The 19722-nt window shown below is 32.1% G+C and overlaps 1 protein-coding gene across 1 annotated transcript; it reads left to right on the forward strand.

The window, feature by feature from the left end:
• Positions 1 to 6017: 6017 nt before the first annotated feature.
• LOC111385833 lies at positions 6018 to 17295 on the forward strand. Its single transcript, XM_023010259.1, has 8 exons — positions 6018 to 6408; positions 6840 to 6907; positions 14217 to 14283; positions 14417 to 14547; positions 14637 to 14704; positions 15397 to 15465; positions 16278 to 16378; positions 16776 to 17295. The coding sequence occupies exons 1-8, from the start codon at positions 6142 to 6144 to the stop codon at positions 17070 to 17072; spliced, it is 1068 nt and encodes a 355-aa protein (XP_022866027.1). The 5' UTR covers positions 6018 to 6141; the 3' UTR covers positions 17073 to 17295.
• The last annotated feature ends 2427 nt before the right edge of the window (positions 17296 to 19722 follow it).

The following is a 19722-nucleotide window of genomic DNA, read 5'->3' on the forward strand; positions in this document are numbered from 1 at the left end:
ACAATCAAAAGTAATCTCCTATTTATACTAATGAATAAAAACGTCCAAAACCATCAAATTATGGTAATAATTTGATTCCATAAGAATTCTACCGAAACTAGGAAATTCGGCCAAAAATAGAAAATCGCCAATTTTTTTGGCATGTACGGCCACATGGTGTAAATCCATGCGGTCGCATGGTTCAACTAAAATTGCACTTTTGATTTTCGAGAACCATGTGTGCGGCCGCATGGAATTTTGCCTGTGCGGCCGCATGGTGTTGTTTTCTGCCTCCGCTTTCGTCGTTTAATAATAAATTGATCCAAGTCGATTCGGCCTTCGACTCAAACATGAAAGTTGCTCCATTTTGAGTCCCGAACATGGTTCCATCAATGGTTTCTTGAACGAGCAATCCCATCGCTTGTTTTACTTGCTTTTCCCTTGATCGCGTCATTGGTCGGCCATCGACTATCAACGGGTCTCGTCTCGCGCTTGCCTTCATCGGGCTCGACTCCTAGATCATATCATGTTTAGTTGAAGTTTAAGGGTGAAAAACATGAGGTTTTTTATTGTGTGTTTTATTGCTTTAATAATTAGAAGACTACAAAAAAATTTTAAAAATTTCAAAAACTCCAAAAATATTTTATTTGTGTGTGCTTGTATAAGTTAGTTGGTCTGGTTGACAATGAAAAATATATTGAATTAAAAATTAATTTATAAATTGTGAATAAGTTTCATGCTCAAATTAATTTTTACTTTTCCATGTAAAATTTGATATATATTGAGCACGTGAATTAAGTTAAGTATTGTGTAGGAATAAGTTGATTTCATAATTGGATAGGTTGAAATAGTGGACCATAAATGCTAAACTTAAAATCACTATATTCTACATCCTTGAACCAAATTTAGAATAGTTTGGTGGATTTCACTTTTGTAGGAAGATATTGAGATAGATATGAATTTTATGTACGAAATTAAAAATCTTTTGTGGACTGTCTATGGTCAATAGGATGAAATCGGGCAACAGTCTCAAGTTAGAGGTCGATTTAATTGGATAGGTGTATAATGAGGGATATTGCACTAATTAAAGCATAAAAAAATTTATTTAAAAATTTCTCTTCGTAGTCTAATGACTCGAATTAATAAGTCTGTAAGGGTGTTAAAACCTGTTACTCTAAAATCAACTGACTTGAGAGTCATCGACCTAAAGCTCGTTAAAGGGATCTTTAGAATGGTTAAGGGAAAGAATGCTACAAATAAAGAAAAAAGTGTTGAAATAAAAATTGAAGTAAAAAATAGAAAAAGTATGTGAACGAAACAGAATAAGCACTTAAGGCTTGATTAAGTCCTAACACTTGTTTAAGAAAATTTGAATTTTAATAAGGGATTATTAGCCTAGTTGAGTTCTGGAGATTGAAGCAATTAAATTATGGAGAATTCTTGTTTATTGACATATTAACTTGCAATTATTGAGATTTACCTAAACTAGAGAGGTGGGGATAGTATAAAAATTCAACTTTAGGTTACACACTTGAAAAGAGTGAAAATAATAAGTTTGGAGTGGGAAACTTATGAGGGATGAAAGAACATAGTTGACCATCGAGGGTAGGGAATTGAAACTACTAAAGACGATAAGTGTAGTTTCTACACTTATTCTAGGTCATAAAAGATGATATTTTACTCTTTTTTTTGGATAAAATACTATCTAACTTATGTTATATTAATATTTATAGGTAAAACTCAACGTTTGATGAGGAATTGGAGAAAAAAATACAAAAATAGTGAAAAATGGGTTAAATTCAAAATTTGGGGACTAAATTACAAATAATCCATGCCACGAAATGAAGATTAAAGATGCCAAGAATCGAAGTAAATACAACTGGAAGATAAAGGAATAAGATTACAAGAGAAAATAGCTGAAATGAAGGAAATTCAAAGTTTTGGACTAAAGTGCAAATATTTATAACTTGTGCTGAACCTTAAAACGATGATTTGAGAATGCCAAAAGTCAATGGGATGAGAAATTTTGGAAGATGATCAAAATACATATGTGAGAAAGTTCAAGGAAAATTGTACCATGTGTATGCATGAGCCTACAGGCCATGCGTTCGCATGGTTCCAAAAGTCCACTTTGGAGACCAAATCATATGTATTTTACTTATACACCAAATGAACCATGCTTAAGTATTGTTCAATTCCTAAAAAAAAAATTATTTTCTTATTTTGTTTTGAAAACTTTTGATATACAATCTCTTAGCATCCTATTTATACCAAGAGTCGTCCAAAACATAGAGGACCTAATTTTTATCATTGAGAGCCTACTTTTGAGAGAAAATGAAGAGAATATATATCGAAGAACGAAGAATTCATTGCTTGGATCTGCATTTGAAAGCGTTCATTGAAAATTTCCAGATTTTCTTCATAGTTTAATGATTCAGGTGACGACTTTCTTTTGTTTCTTTGTATTTCTCACATTAATATGCTAGTCTAAAATCCGTTGTATTGAATGGATGATAAAACTCTTTGATTCTTAGGTTTTAATTTGAGATTTTATGTTTTTATCTTAATTATTGCATAGTGATTCCATTAATATGCACAATTACATTATTTTAATGTTTAAGCACCATTATGATAATAAGTTGCTTATTCAAAGTGTTGGAAAGTTTAAGCTAGGTAGAACACTATTTATGGAATACATGGACAATAAATATTAGGAATAGTATTTATGGCATGTGCGATCATGTGTAATAATCTTAAACATCAATGCATATTTGCCATATTAATTCGGACTAGGAATATGATTGTCGCATGGTAATCATAGGTTTATTATATCTTGAGAAAGAATAGTAAACAAAAGTGAAATCATCGATCGTCACAATTGCATGAATTGAGTTAATTATCACTGATTAAAAATTAGAACTACGAGTTGATTAGTGGAGCCGAAAGTCCAATAAGTTCACTCACATTTGATTTTTAAACCAATTTTTATTGATTCAAAGTTATAAAACGTAGTTAGGTACTAACCAACCATCTTTTGTTACAATCACGAATTTAAATATATCAAATATACTAGAATTGAGCCTTATTCCTTGTGTGACGATAATTCTCTCGTTACGATTATTTCTTGTACAATGAACCCGTATGGGATTTTGTCAAACAGGGCGACCATTATTTGAAATTATTGATCGTCCAATACGATTCCCATGTGAACATGTCATTTAAGTTTAGGTTTTCTATTCGGTTAATTCATCTATTTCTGCAGTATCTGCCAATATCAATTCAATCCATGTGCTTAGACCAAAGTTCAAGGACTGGAAAGAGAACATTTATATCGTTTTTGATGGCATGGATCTTGACGTCATGTTAAGGACTGAACAATCCACTATTCTTACTAATAGGAGTTCTGCTAATAAAATGGGATTCAAATAAGTAAGGTCGTTCAAACTGCACAAGTCTTATGATGATGAAGCGTAAAATTCCATCAACATTCAAGGGCACTGTGTTCAATAAGGTAATTGCCATTGAATTTTTTAAAGAAATATTCAAAAAACGCTTTGCAAAAATGGGATAAGAACAAATTAAAGAATAATAAAGCTGCATCTTATCCTGTTCGAAAGAAACAACAAACACCTGAAAATGATAAAATCATCTAACTATCACTTTTTTGAAAATTTGGGACAAATGAAGAGAGGTTGTACTAAAACCACGCTTGCCATGTAAAGTCAAGTACGCATCTCATTTTTGTCTATTATGATGTTAATTTAGTTTCAGTACTTTGACACACTCTGTAGATAACACTGTTCAATTAAGCGTGTCTATGTGAGGTTGTCTAAACAGCCTAAAACCAATTGATGCTGAAAGATTCATTTATGTGGGATGATGACAAATCCATTAAAGTTAATGCTATAAGAATTTTTAGATTATTATTAAAGATTAGTTATTATTTGGATTTGAACGAGACATTTGCGGTACGATCTTTTAAACAAAATTTGGTTTCTATTTCTATATTGGAAAATTTTGGGTATTCTTGTTCAATTGAAAATATTCACTTTGATATTTTTCTTAATTCAAATATTGTGGATACCAGTTCTTATCTGGTTATGATAACCTAAATTTTCTTAATACGATTACTTCTTATAAAGAAACCTTACATGTAAATTCATGTGGTATTAAATATCAATTAACCAATAAGAATTTTACTTTGTTATAGCACAAGCGATTATCTCACCTCTCTCAAAAGAGATTGAAAAATCTTGTGTCAGAAGAAATATTAGATCCCCTTAATTTTTCAGATTTAAGTGTTTTTGTTAATCACATTAAAGGAAAAACATACAAACATAAGGAGATTGTGTGCCAATAAGGCTTCTTGGACATCTTAGAACTAATTTATACGGATATCTTTGAGTCATTCCCTTTGGTATTTTGGAATGGTCAACAGTAATTTTTTATATTCGCAGACGGATTTTCTCACCATGACTACCTATATCTCATTTATAAGAAATCTCAAACCCACAATCAAGATCCACAATAAAAAATCAAGAAGAAGGAATTTAAGAATCAAGACTATGGATCAAAAAGTAAAATCAAGAATAAGAATTAAATAATCAAATAAGACAAAATTCAAGATTAAAGTGAAGAAGCCAAAGATGAAAAAATTGCAATTCAAGTTTCAAAATTCAAGATTTGGAGTTAAGATCTAGTAATAAATAATCATTCCCAAAAAATTAATGTATGTTCCGCATTATCAATTTTTTGCATTATCAATTTTTTTGGAAATTTAAAATTTAGGTTTTTAAGTTTTTAAGTTTATAGTTTTATAAAGTTTAAAGTCTCTACATCTTTTTCGAATCCATTAGCACTGATAGAGGTAAGTCACACATACACTTGTAAGCATAGTTATTAAAATTGGCCCAACCTTGACGGTCGGCACAGTAAATCGGTGACTCAGGCCCTTGATCGGGCCGGGCCAACTAATTTTATATAAATGCAAGTGGCCTGGTTAAAATTCGGATTTGACCGAGCCAACGGGCGGTTTTTGAATAATTTTTGGGCCAGTTTAGCCCAGTTCGACCCGGTTGATTTTTAAATCAAATTTCAAAACTCTTTTATATTGAAATTGTAGGTACCAAAGATTTGAACCGTTGACCTCTAAGTAAGTAGAACACAACCTTACCATTAGTACAAAGCAACACTTTATCGTCTATTGTTTAATAAATTATATTTAACCTATGAATAATTTGCTACTTCTAGAAACGTTTAAAAAAATTAGTCCAACATTTTCATTCACTTTGTATTTTCAAATAATTATTTAGTTTGAAAAAATTTAATTTTAACTAAGATAAATTGAATAGATAATACACAAAATTTTTGTCAATAACTAATAAATAATTTGTAAATCACAAAAAGGGAAAAATATATTTTTTTAATACAATATACAAAATTATAAAATCAAAATTTAACCTTTATCACTGATAAATGAGTTCAAAAAATCATTAATTTAAATGTATAGAAAAATTAGTGACAAAGTACTTGAAAACTTTAATTTTGTCTCAAACAAAAAAAATAAAAAAGTATACTTTAAAAATTATTAAATCCTTATTTGAGCCGCATTATTGGAATGAAAATACATTTTTTAATAGTGTATTGATGTGAAATATATGATTAAGAAATAAGAAAAAATTTTGAATTTGCGTATAATATTATTTTATTGAAGAATGTGTTGTTGAAATGATGTCAAATCACTGTTGAAAAATATATATTTTTTTAAATGTGACTCAAACAGGGTCTAAATTATTTTTAAGTAATGATCCACTGGTCCGACCACTGGTTCGACCAGTAACCTAGTGATCGGGTCGATGTTCGAGTCAGGTCTGATAACTATGCTTGTGAGGTTATCTGTACAAATCCTCTTACATGTAGCACAATCGACGTTAAAAATGTGTTATTTTAATTTATTTTATTTTATTTTTAACACTATTAAACACTTCTTCATGTCGTGGTTTAGGCAAGATTACTTGAATAATAAATAACTGCCGCTTAGACACAAGTCAACGGTCGTCGTTCCTCTTGGGCGGCTCCAATTTTCCTTCTAGTGTCCAAATACCAAACTTCTGGTTTTTCTACCTGGTTTACTCTTTGAAAACGTTGCCGTTTGCACCTATTATGTCGCTTCTACTTCATCTTCAGCTCTTCACATTCTGTCTCGCCCTCAGCCAACTGCGATTCGTAGCTTCTCACCAAGAATCAGGTGACTGGCACTGCGAACCTGATGCCGAGGCCCGAATTGTGGCCGAATTTAGGCCCGGATTTGTCACTCTTGATGGACATGCTGATGATTGGGCTGATATAGATGGTTTCGATTTTCCACTCCGCCCAGCTCTCGATCCGGATGAAGATAAGGAGTACAAAGCTGGAAAAATGACCGTTAAGGTATCATTGGTAATTGTTGAAAACAAGATACAAACAATATAATTGAATAGACGATATGGAGAAGAATAAAAAACCTAGATTCAAGTCCCATTTAAGAAAAACTGCATAGGAAAATGAATTCGTTATATCTTTTAGATGAATGGTTTTGAGGGAGCCAATAGATGGATATGCATGTTATTGAATTGGAACCAGATTTGAGAATTTGTACTGTATGATCCTTTCCTAAGTTATTTTATTTTATTTTATTTTGTGAGAATAATAAGAAAAATCGAATAATACATAAAGCCCTGGAAAAATTTCAATTGAAACAGGAAATATTATAGAGGAAATTGAATTTATAGAGGAAATTGAATTTGAAATAGATACATGATATAAGTAAATGTGTGAGTTTTGTGTGTTGTGTTAATAAGTTTCTTGATAATGAATTATAGGCTTTGCATGATGGAAAGGATGTTTACTTCATGTTGCAAGTAGATGGAGATTATGTGTACTCAAAAGGGTGAGTTTTCCCCCCATCCAATTTCAACTTCTTTCTAACTATGGGAAATCAATCCTGCCATTTCTTCTTCATTTTTTGCTCCTTTTGGAAGCATTCCTTTTTTTTTTTTTGTCCGAGTTTTTATTTGAAGGTATACTCTTCATTGCAAATCCCAGTAGACCTATGATTGTATGAATATTGTTGGGATTTTTCACCCAAAATGCGGTTTCAATCACCAATCGATCAACCACAACAATAATAAAACCATGCAGAAAATTAAAGAACGCAGAAATTGTTCACCCAGTTCGGCTAACCTAATCTGGGGGGTTCAGTGGCAAAAATCCAAGCCCTCACTATGCAAGAACCACACAAGAGAGAACATGAGTTCGTTTACAAGAATTAGATTACATCAAGAAATCTACAGATCATCCATCTGTAAAAAAACCTCACAATAATAGCCCTAACCGACCCTGACCTGGATTCAAATGTAGTATCAATTTACAGTATAAAATCTGACCAAAATGGACAAAAAAAACTTGCTGCCGGAAACACACAAAATACCGGCAACCAACTGTAAAATAACCAGATCACTGGACCCAGAATATGGGCCTCACAATAGAAATATGGCCGGAAAAATGTACAGGAACTAATCTGAAGAATATCCCTTGGTAAAGGCTAAAAAATCACCAAAATAGAGAGAGAGTGGGAGAGAGAAAGAATTTTCCATTTGAAGAAAATGAAAGAAGGAAAGTGAAAAGTCTAGTCACTCTCTCTCCTGCCGTCTACTTCAAGAATGAGAGAAAAGTGGATGCAAATCTCAGCCCTCCATTTTAACTCAATGATCCACATTATTTCAAACAAACACAAGTCCACGTGAAAGAGTAAGTGGCCAATAGTAGGCTGCCATGTGGCCAACAATTTAAAGATTCTTTTTTTCTCCCTCCAAAGAAACGTTTAATTGGGTTTTTGGAAACATTTTCACAATCTACACCTTATTTTTACAAACCCCTAGCTCTCTCTAGTTGCTACAATTCATGTGACGGTAATATTTTTGCCCTACATCATCACCCTTAGTACCTGCAAAAGAAATTAACCCGTATCAATATGTAGTAAAGATAAACAAGACTTAAATTTACCTACATTCAGAATTTTGCTTCCCATATCAGATGGGTTCACATCGGTATGAATTTTTTCAAATATAACATCACCACAAGCAATTTTTTCACGTATGAAATGGTACTTCACCTCAATATGTTTAGATCTTTCATGATAAACCAGGTTTTTACATAAAAGTAAAGCACTTTGACTATCGGTGAAAATAACGGGTGACATTTGCAAAAAATTCAACTCTCTCAAAATTCCTTTTAACCAAATACATTCTTTTACAGATTCGGTTATTGCCACATATTCAGCCTCCGTGCTGGATAATGTGACGATAGATTGAAGTTGTGACTTCCATGTAATGCAATTATCCCCAAACATGAAGAAATAGGCGATAGTAGATTTTCTTTGGTCCTTATCATCGGCAAAATCGGAGTCTACATAACCCTTTAAAAAGAGTTGTTCAAATCTTTTTTCAAACATCAATCCCACATCTAATGTCCCAGCAATATATCTTAGAAACCATTTTAACCCCGTCCAATGAGGTTTCCCCTGATTAGACATGAATCTACTTAAGAAACTTATAGCATAAGCCAAATCCGGCCTAGTGGTAATCATAGAAAACATGACTGATTCTATGGCATTAGCATATGGGATATTTTTCATTTCTTCCATTTCACTTTCAGTTTTAGGAGATTGAGATGATGATAAATTCATATGGGCTGCAAGAGGTACATTAACTTTCTTAACTTCTTTCATGCCAAATTTGGTTACAACTTTGTTCAAATAAGCACTTTGTGTGATAGTTAAAATGTTCTCTTGCCTATTTCTGTTGATAACCATTCCTAAAATTTTCTTGACATTTCCCAAGTCCTTCATATCAAATTCTGATTTTAGAAGCCCTTTAGGTCTCAAAATTTCAGCTTTACTAGAGCTGGCCAATAGTATGTCATCAACATATAGAAGTAAATAAACTTCACTACCAACTCTAGTGTTATTATAGTACTAACAGTGATCATATTCACTCCTTTTGAAACCAATTTTCAACACATATGTGTCAAACTTAATGTACCATTGCTTTGGACTTTGTTTGAGCCCATACAATGGCTTCTGCAACTTGCACACATAATCTCCATTCTCCTTCACCTCAAACCCTTGAGGTTGATTCATATAGATCTCTTCATCTAATTCACCCTGTAAGAAGGCTGTCTTGACATCTAATTGTTCGAGTTCCCAATTGAACTGAACAACTAGTGCAAGCATCAACCTTATGGTCTTATATTTGACAACCGGGGGGGAGATCTCATTGTAGTCAACACCCTCCTTTCGAGTAAATCCTTTGGCTACTAGCCTCGCTTTATATCTCAAAGGGTCAGATGACCCAATCCCGTCTTTTAGTTTGAAAATCCATTTACATTGAACAACTCTTTGATTTTTAGGTTTCTTTACTAATTTCGACGTGTTGTTTTCAAGCAAAGATTTCATTTCTTCTTTCATTGAATCTTTCCATTTTTCAGAGTTAGAGCTATTCATAGCCTCTTCATATGATGAAGGTTCTGAATACTCTAAAGATTCACCCGAGATAAGGGCAAAGTCGGTCAAATTATTTATTTCATATCTTGGATTTGGTTTGACTTGCCTCCTCTCCCTATCTTTCACCCATTGATAATCTTGAGCATTTGTTTCAATAGTGAGAATATTTGGATTTTCAATTTCAGTTTCGACTTCACTTGGACCTACTTCACCTTCATCCGTGTCAACAACATTTTCATCATATTGTTGTACACCCTCTTCAATATTTTCATGTTGAGTGGGGTTTAGCCTTGCTACTTCACCTCATTCCGTGAAGTAGTCTCATTAGTCTGTTCTTTAGAATTATCAATTTTGTTCTTTAAGCATGGCATTTCAGATTCATTGAAAACCACATTTCTACTATTAATGATTTTAATGCCTTGAACGCCCAACATCCACAACCTGTACCCTTTAACACCTTCCGGGTACCCAAACATCATACACGTAGTAGCTCTAGGGTCTAACTTTTCTTCAACTTGATGTGCATATGCCGCACATCCAAACACCCTAATAGGAGAAAGGTTTGGGGGTCTTCCCGTCCAAAGTTCCTGTGAAGTTTTAAATCCAATAGAACTACATGGAGATCGATTTATAAGATAAGCAGTTGTAGATATAGCCTCTGCCCAAAATCCTTTCGCTAATCCAGAACTGATTATGATACATCTTACTTTGTTCATTAGAGTTCTATTCATCCTTTCCGCGACCCCATTTTGCTCTGGTGTGTGCTTAACGGTTCTGTGTTTTACAATTCCCTTTTGCTTACAGAAATTATCAAACTCAGCATTGCAAAATTCTAATCCATTGTCAGTTCTTAGAGTTTTTAACTTCTTATCAAGTTGATTTTCCACCATCTTCAACCAAGTTCGGAATTTTTGAAGAGTCTCAGATTTAGATTTCAATGGATAAGTCCAAACCTTTCTAGAGTAGTCGTCAACTATAGAAAGAAAGTACTGATTCCCTCCAAAGGTAGAATGACTTTCCGGTCCCCATAAATCTGAGTGGACATAGTCTAGAGGCCTAGAAGTCGTATGTGATCTAGTCTCAAAGCTCGCCCTATGTGACTTGCCCAACACACATGTTTCACAAAATTCAAGAGGCTCAATCGTATCCTTCCCAAGCAACTTTTGATTACTTAGATACTTTAAACCTTTATTCCTATATGTCCCATTCTTTTGTGCCACAATTCGGATTTATTTTCCGTTATGGTCAAAGATTTAGAGTCTTGAGAGGTAACTGTCTCTCCCAAAAGATAGTACAATCCATTTCTTTTTGGTCCCTTAAAGATTACCAAAGTTCCCTTCATAACTTTCAAGGTGTTATTTCAGACTTGAAAGAATGTCCCTCATCTTCAAGAGATCCCAACGAGATTAGATTTCTTTTCAAATTCGGGACATGTCTCACATTCTTCAATTTCCTGACAATGACATTATACATTCTGATGGCAATGTCACCAATACTGAGAACACTTTGAGAGTTATTATCCCCCATATATACTTTCCTGGGCTTAATTTATTTGTAATTATTAAATCAAGATTTATTAGGATACATGTGGAATGTACACCCTGAATCCAAGGTCCAGTCTTTTTCAACTCTTCATTAGACACAGTCGTTACAAGAAGACTGTCTAACTCAAAACCAATCGCAGAATTATTCAAATCTTCATTATTATGATCTTTTGATTTCTTCTTCCATTCAAAACAATCACGTTTAAAGTGTCCCAATTTCCCACAGTTGTAGCACTTCTTATTGCTTTTACTTGTGATTTAGATCTAGTTTTTTATTTCGATTTGAATTTTCTGTTGTTTGAGTTACATTCCTTCTTTTTGGTTTTTCCTGTCACAAACATACTTTCCTCTCTTGAACTTCTAGACTCTCTCTTAATTTTCAATTCTCGAGATCTTAAAGCATTGATGACAATAGATTGCGTTAAAGCATCTCTTGAATATTTTATTGCATTCTTGATATCCCTTTAGGAATTGGGGAGAGAATTAAGAAGGATCACCGCAAGGTCCTCATCTTCAAATTTTTTGTCGTTATGGGAAAGGCTTTTAACTAAAATGTTAAAGTTACTCAAATTAGTTTCCAAGTCCTTTCCAACATCCATTCTGAAGCTAAACAGTTTCTCTAAGAGGTAAATTTTATTTGGCAACGTTTTAGTCAAAAACAAAGTATCTAATGCACTCCATAATTCTCTAGCGGTTTTGTGTTCTTCAACTTGTCTTACAATGTTATCATATAAGTGCAATATAATTGAACTATATGCAATTTCATTCATATCTAGAATTTTATCAGGCTTAACTTTCAATTCATCAGAAAAATTTTCAGGATCTTCAAGGGCTTTAACAACACTTTGTTGGATCAATATGACCCTCATTTTCATTTATATCTAGAATTTCATCAGGCTTAGCTTTCAATTCATCAGGAAAATTTTTCAGGATCTTCAAGGGTTTTAACAACACTTTGTTGGACCAATATGACCCTCATTTTCTGCTTCCAAACCGAGTAATCCCCCTTTCCATCGAATTGAGACAATTCGACCTTCGAACCCATTGCAGGTTCTATAAAAGGGTGGCTACTACTCGCGGACATAAATGATTTTTAATATATCAGATCACTTAAGTTGCAGAAAAAGTTTTGTAGATCATTTTAGATAAGTAGATGACAAAATGAAAAATACAGTTATATAGCATGTACAGATTGAATAACAACAAGATTGATTTTAGATTTCTAACAATTGGTACCAAACAATCAGATTACAGAAAACTGAAATATCCTAATACGTGTTTCTATTTCAATTAAACAATTTATCCAATTCTTGAAAAAATTCAAACCACAATAATATTCATAGGTTCACATATGATTCAAGAACACATGTAGGTCAATACTGTGAACTAAAATGGAACAATCTCACCAAATACTGTCTACAACAGTATTAAATCCACTCTTAAGATTTACTGTAGAGTCAGAATCCAAAACCCTAGCTCCAAGAACTTCTATTCAAATTACTTATTGTATTGCACAGATCAAATGGAACACATCAATACGATAAAAAATTAAACTGTATTCGCAGATCCTTACCCACGCCTTAGAGGCTCTGATACCAGTTTTTGTTGGGATTTTTCACCCAAAGTGCGGTTTCAATCACCAATTAATCAACCACATCAATAATAAAACCATGCAGAAAATTAAAGAACACAGAAATTGTTCACCTAATTCGGCCAGGCCTAATCTGGGGGGCTCAGAGGCAAAAACCCTAGCCCGTCACTATGTAAGAACCACCCAAGAGAGAACACGAGTTCGTTTACAAGAATCAGATTACACCAAGAAATCTACAGATCATCGGTCTGTCAAAAGACCTCACAATAATAGCCCTAACCGACCCTAACTTGGACTCAAATGTAGTATCAATTTATAGTATAAAATCTGACCAAAATGGACCAAAAAAACCTGCTGCCAGAAACACACAAAATACCAGCAGCCAACTGTAAAATAACCAGATCACCGGCCCCAGAATATGGGCCTCACAACAGAAATATGGCCGGAAAAATATACAAGAACTAATCTAAAGAATATCCCTTAGTAAAGGCTAAAAAATCGCCAAAATAGAGAGAGAGTGGGAGAGAGAAAGAATCTGCCATTTGAAGAAAATGAAAGAAGGAAAGTGAAAAGTCTAGTCCCTCTCTCTCCTGCCGTCTACTTCAAGGATGAGAGAAAAGTGGACGCAAATCACAGCCCTCCATTTTAAATCAATGGTCCACATTATTTCAAACAAACACAAGTCCATGTAAAAGAGTAAGTGGCCAATAGTAGGCTGCCATGTGGCCAACAACTTAAAGATTATTTTTTTTCTCCCTCCAAAGAAACGTTTAATTGGGTTTTTGGAAACATTTTCACAAATATATTTAGGAAATTAGTTTTGATTGTAAATAGGGCTATTGCAAGAAAACCTTTGAAAGTTTATACATTTATACCCAATTTCTTTACTGGCGTTTTTCTATCTAAGCAGTTGTATTGCCAGTCATATTACTGATGATCACATGAATATATTTAGAATATTATGGCAGTCTTATTTAATGCTTCGCCAAAACTTTGATATCAAAGAGTGAGAATAGGGAACCTATCATTACCTGCTTCTTAGACTGTGTCAACGGTGCAGGATAAAAGAAACTTTTGTTCAATTTCTTAAAATAATAAACCTTGGAAATAATATTGTTTGTGGACATCATATTAATTTATTTGATTATGTTTCCTGGTACTATACTATTTTTCATCATCATATACTCAATTATATAGATCGTATTCTATCTGTGCTAGAGAACACACTGTAGAGAAATTTTCGCTATACAAGTACCATATTGGGGAGCATGTCATCTAGGTACTTCAGCATACACGATTGTCAATAGAATAACTAAACTTACAATTGAAAACTATTCATCTTTAGCACAGATAAAAATGAAAAATAAAAAAAAAAATCAAACAAACTTAGGGTTAACCACTGTGAGATAACTACCTCAATAGTCAATAGTATACATTGGTTTGTTCAATTTCGCGAGTACATGTTTGCTCATAGTTTCATTCTCAATGTGGCCTTATAAATTAAGGCAAGCTTACTTGCATAAACAATTAATTCAAATAACTCTGTTCTTTAATCATGCAGAGATAACTATAAATGCCCATCAGTAGCCCTGATGTTCCAAGTTGGTGAGAATGCTTCATATCATGATGTAAGTTGTTTAAGGAAACTGATTTTTTTTTTTGGTAGATCGTGACTTCATTTAGTTCAATCTTCCGCTTTCCTTTTTTTGTTCTTTTTTGGGTATCTTCTCTGTTAAAATGGGTGTGGCTTTGTTTAACAAGATGGGTGGGTGTAAAGAATTACCTGGTAAATGCAACAACAAGACATGCCGTGGACATGAAGTTGACATCATGCATTTCTCCATTGGAAATTCTATCCCAGGAAGACTGTATGGCGGAAACAATGCTGACAGGTAAACTATTTGGGTTGTCAATCATTGTGCAGAGATTCGTAAATTAATTAATAGTGGATGTCACATGCTATATGAATTCTCTTTAACAGGATTGGTTTGGTTGATATATTTGCTTGGAATCCACACTGTAGGAACGTTGACGGCATTGGTTCAGCAGGTACTTTTATATTTCATAACATTTTAGAAACTGAACTTCAGCTGTCAACTGATTAAAATCATTTAAAAGCTTGTTTGGGTTTCATTATAAGTTCCTCTTATTTTAAAGGTCAAAGTCATACTTTAATTTTAACCACACATTTCATAGGATCCACGACTACTACCCACTTATCAACCACTCATTTCTATCACATTACAATTTTAGCAACATATAGAACGCTGAAACAAGCATTTAATCTTGTAATCTGATTTAGGACTAAACTTTCATTCTTATGCCACGGGTTATTGAATCAAGAGTTTGTTGCTTGTGTTTAGTATGGTTTTGATCTTGTGCTTTCTGACAACCTAGTTAAAACATAATGAATTCCAAAAAATATGTATGAATCATCTCATGATGCAGAACCTAGATGCACATGTGGACAAGTTAGAGTTGTCAGAAGTTCATATTTGATATTATTATGGGAAGTTAATTTCTAAATTTCTGCTAGAGAAGTTGGTCTCTACATATTTTTAGGTTTTCAATTGGTATTAGTATAAAAAATATGCATTAAAATCTTGTGTTAGTTCACTAGTTAGAACCATATGGATTCATGTAGGCACAGCTTTTAAAATTGTCCTATCTTTTGTCTCGAGCTGACTATATGTGGACCGAAGCATGTAGTAATTAAAAGCTTTTGTTTTCTTTACTTTTAGGTAATGAATCTACAGCTATGAATGACTGGAAAGGTGCATGGTGGCATAGCAGTTTCACCACCCATTCAGGTGAATATTTTGCATGTTTCTGAATGAATTGTTAATTCCTTTTTCCGAACACTGACTGAGGTGCACAGGAGTATCTTGGGTAGAGGGACTTCATTTCACTACCAAGTAGCAGTCCTACCTTTCTGCTTCCTCTTTTGAAGTTTATTTGGTTATCTAGACGTTTTTCATGTCTAAACTATTGTTGAAAATTATTTTTCTCCTCAATGCATCACTATCTTCTTTCTGTCATAAAAGAATTTCCATAACAAAAATATAGTTTTTGTATATTTTTCTCTTAGTTTAGGAAACTCTATTGAAGATAGAAATGTTGACTATACATGAAGGATCCAAATTTCATATCTAAGAGGGGACTATGAGTAGGGTGGTGATTTTTTTTTGGAGAATGTGTGGTTAAAAAAAAAAAAAGGTTTTTGATTTACGTGTAGAATTATTTTATCGGAGAATATGTGGTTGAAAATGAGTTTTAAAAAAATTAATTTTTGGAAAAATGGGACTAACAACTTTTAAGTAGCACGGAGTTATTAAACTATTGTGTTATACTATGGAAATAGGGCCTTATGGGACTGCGTGATCAAGCATGGACTAAATTACAATTGAAAGAGACCAGAGAATCAATTTGGAATTATATAATATAAGTGGTAAAAAAGGACGCACGTAGTGCCGAGTTTAACTAGGTAAGGCCTAGATTGTTCTTGAAGGTAATTCTAGACAGTAAGATGATAATTCCAATGTCTGTGATAAGAATTCCTTTGATGTTTTTAGTAAGCATGGAATCTTTTCTTCTTATCTGTCGTAACAAACTCGCTTGACAGGTTATGTTGAGGAAGATAATCCTTATGCATCATCTGGTCAGAAGGGTACATACTACTTTGAATTCACTAGGTCTATGAGAACCATGGATCGTCATCAGCAGGTTGTTTTATCTTTTCAGTTGCTTCTTTTTTCCTACTTGCTTTCTTGTGCACATTCTTTGCTTGCTCGTTGCAGTCACCTTGCAAATTGATATTAGAATTATGAATTCTCAATTGCTGGCCTTTCAACATTATTTGACAAACTTGATAAATGGTACTAAAATATACGATTTGTGGTTGCTTAAAAGAGGCGTACCTTTTTTGAAACTAGAATATTCAATTTGTTTTGGGCAAGAAGGATGAAGCAATCTGAGACTTTTGAAAAGAAAAAAGGGAATGATGTTATTAACTTCCTCTGACTAACAACTTTACCAGTTAATTAAAAGATTGACTTAGTGTCTTGGCCAGGCTGTCAAAACTTTGAAGACACTAACAAATAACTTCATTTACTTTATTTAGGATGTACAATTTACAATAGGTCAATCGAGCAAATTTTCAGCTGCCTTCTGGTATCCTATTGATGGAAATCCATGGCATGGTTCGGGGCATTATACCGTGAGCTGTGATTGGGTACCATTGGACGTAACTCCTGGTTCCTCTACACACGTCAAAGTAGCATCTGGGAGCTCTTGGGATGCTGCCGCTGGTTTTGCTTTCCTAATATCCGTCGTTGCCTTCTGTGTATCCATTTTTGTTGGGTATCGGGTTTCTAAAACAAAAAGAGCTATACCTTTTACCCCTATTGATCATCTTTAACTGGTTTTCTACATTTTTGAGTTTGCCCTCCCTCTCCTACATTTTTGGTTTTCTACATTTTTGAGTTTGACATGGATTTAGTTGTGAGTTCCACACTTGCAGTTTTGCTGTTGTTGGAGAGAAACGTCAAATTACATACTTCCTCTTGACTTTGTTTTATTTGAACAGATAATATATCATATTAGAGATTTATTTTGTTCTGCAGTGATGCTTCCCATTTGAATTGCGAACTGATGTTCTAGTTTTAAAGCTCAATAATTTGGAAGAGGATATTTTGTGACTGTTTTCATGAGTAGAAACGGATATAGATAGGGTTGATGTCACGAAATTGTTAGGAGCTCTACGCTTAACCTTAAACTTGATTGTTTTATGCAAAATAGTACACGGCAAGTTTGCTTGGGCATTTACCTACAGAGATGTCAAAAAGAGAGCGATTTTTTTTTTTATTTGGTTGAAGAAATTCTGACACAATCATATTTCACTATATCATATGTATGTAAATAATTCTGTAAACAATTATGTACATGCAGTACAATCGGTTTATGATTGGAGAGAACTTTATTTATTTTCTTGTATACTTTGTTTACGGCGGGAAATACATAAAAATAGCCTACAGAAAAGGGCTACTTTTTTCATTTTAACCTTTAACTTATTCAAGTACCTGAGATACCCTTATATAAATATTATACATAAGTCTTTATTTTATTGAAACTTTCCATTCAAGTCCTTAAAAATTTTAAAGAATTTAGTTTGTAAATGGATAGTTAAAGTTTTTAGTAGATTTATAGATTTATTTGATTTTTGTTCGTTCAAAGTAGCACCCCTTAATTGGTATCAGAGCCATAGAGATTATAGAAATTAGATTAAGAAAAATAAATAATTATTGATATTTAGAAGAAGAAAGAGGAAGTTATATATTTTTAAAATTTATTCATAATAAATTAAAAATAATGACATTAACGATAATTAAAGAACTACCCAAAGAAATAAAAGAACAAATATTAGAAAAATTAATAATAGAAACAATAAAGAATAAATATATATGTGAAAAAATTGCTAATTTATATGAAGATGAAGAAATCAATTTATATTATAAAGAGAAGTATGAGTGCAAGTAATAATACAGATTTGAAATTAAATAGATTACTTATAAAAATGAAAAAAATACAAGAAGAAATACGAGGTATAATATTAATACCAGAAGGAATAAGAGTATCAAATAAAAGACAATTAATAAAATTAAAATGTGAAAGATTAAGACTTGAGAGCAAATATTTTAATATAATAAAAGAAAAATTAGTAAATACCGATAATTCTACTAATAAAAGATTTGAAATAATAATAAATAAAAAAGATGATAAAAGATGCAAATTAACTTATATGTTATAAAAATGATTTTAATATGTCAATAAGTGAATATATAGAAGAATTAAAGTCATTAATAAAAATGTTAATAAATGATATACAAAATTTAAGAAATAAAGTTAGAAAAACAAGAAATGATATAAATATATTAAAAATTGAAATTAGAAAAATAAAGAAAAGAAAATAGATAAAAAAATTAATAGAAAAATAAATGACTCGAATAGAAAATAAACATATTGAAAAAGAAAGTGGAGTAATAGAAACAGGAAGTATTGATGATGAATTTAGAAAAAATATTAGAAGAAGAAGAATCTAGAGAAAAAAATATTAGGAAAATTAAAAATAGAAGATAAAGATGAATGATGAATTAGATTTACTAATATAAAATTTTGATCAATTAAGTGTAACTGATATTAGTAAATACCAAGTTTTAATGAATACTGAAGGATGACCTAATCCCATAGGAACCTCTAAACAAGAATTACAAGATTCAGATGAAAGTTATGTACCTATATATAATAAACCATATAGATAATTTTATGATAAAGTAAGAGATAGACAACCACCTAAAGGAAATAAATATAGAGATAAGTTTGAATTAAATGATAATTATGATAAACCTATTAACCATGGACGAACAAAATTAGATTTAAATTGCAAAATAGATACTAAAAAAATCTTATTAACTTGGGCAGATTCAATGATATTATTCTTTTTATATAATAAAGATGATACATGGGAAAATACTGAAAGAAGAATAAATTTCTTAATACCGTCCTTTGAAGGAGATGTTAGAAATTGGTAAGAATGAATAAGTAATGATACGAAAACATTAATAAAAAGAAATGTACAAACAGAGATAATAAAATTAGATAGACAAGGTATAGAAAAGTTAGTAGAATATATTTTAGATGATTTTTTTTAAGAGAAAAGTGGATAAGAAACGCTGAAAGAAAAGAAATAAGAGAAAAAGACAATACTAGAATTAAACTAATAAATTTAACAATATGTGATATATGTAAAATTAAATGATATATGTAAAATTAAATAATACACTTGTGAATTTAGAAATTATTATTATGTCCAATTTTACAGTAATAAAAAATAAGAAGTATACCAAGATATGTACTATAATAAATTACCAAGTTCATAGGAAATATATTTTAAAATATAATTTGAAAAATATGTTAGAGATAATGTTAGAATACCTAGAACTTTAGGTTCAAAAATAAAAATTTTATTTGTAAGACTTGCATATATATATATATCAACAAAGACAATTAAT

Source organism: Olea europaea, chromosome 3, assembly GCF_002742605.1.
Source record: "Olea europaea var. sylvestris chromosome 3, O_europaea_v1, whole genome shotgun sequence".
NCBI lineage: Eukaryota > Viridiplantae > Streptophyta > Magnoliopsida > Lamiales > Oleaceae > Olea > Olea europaea.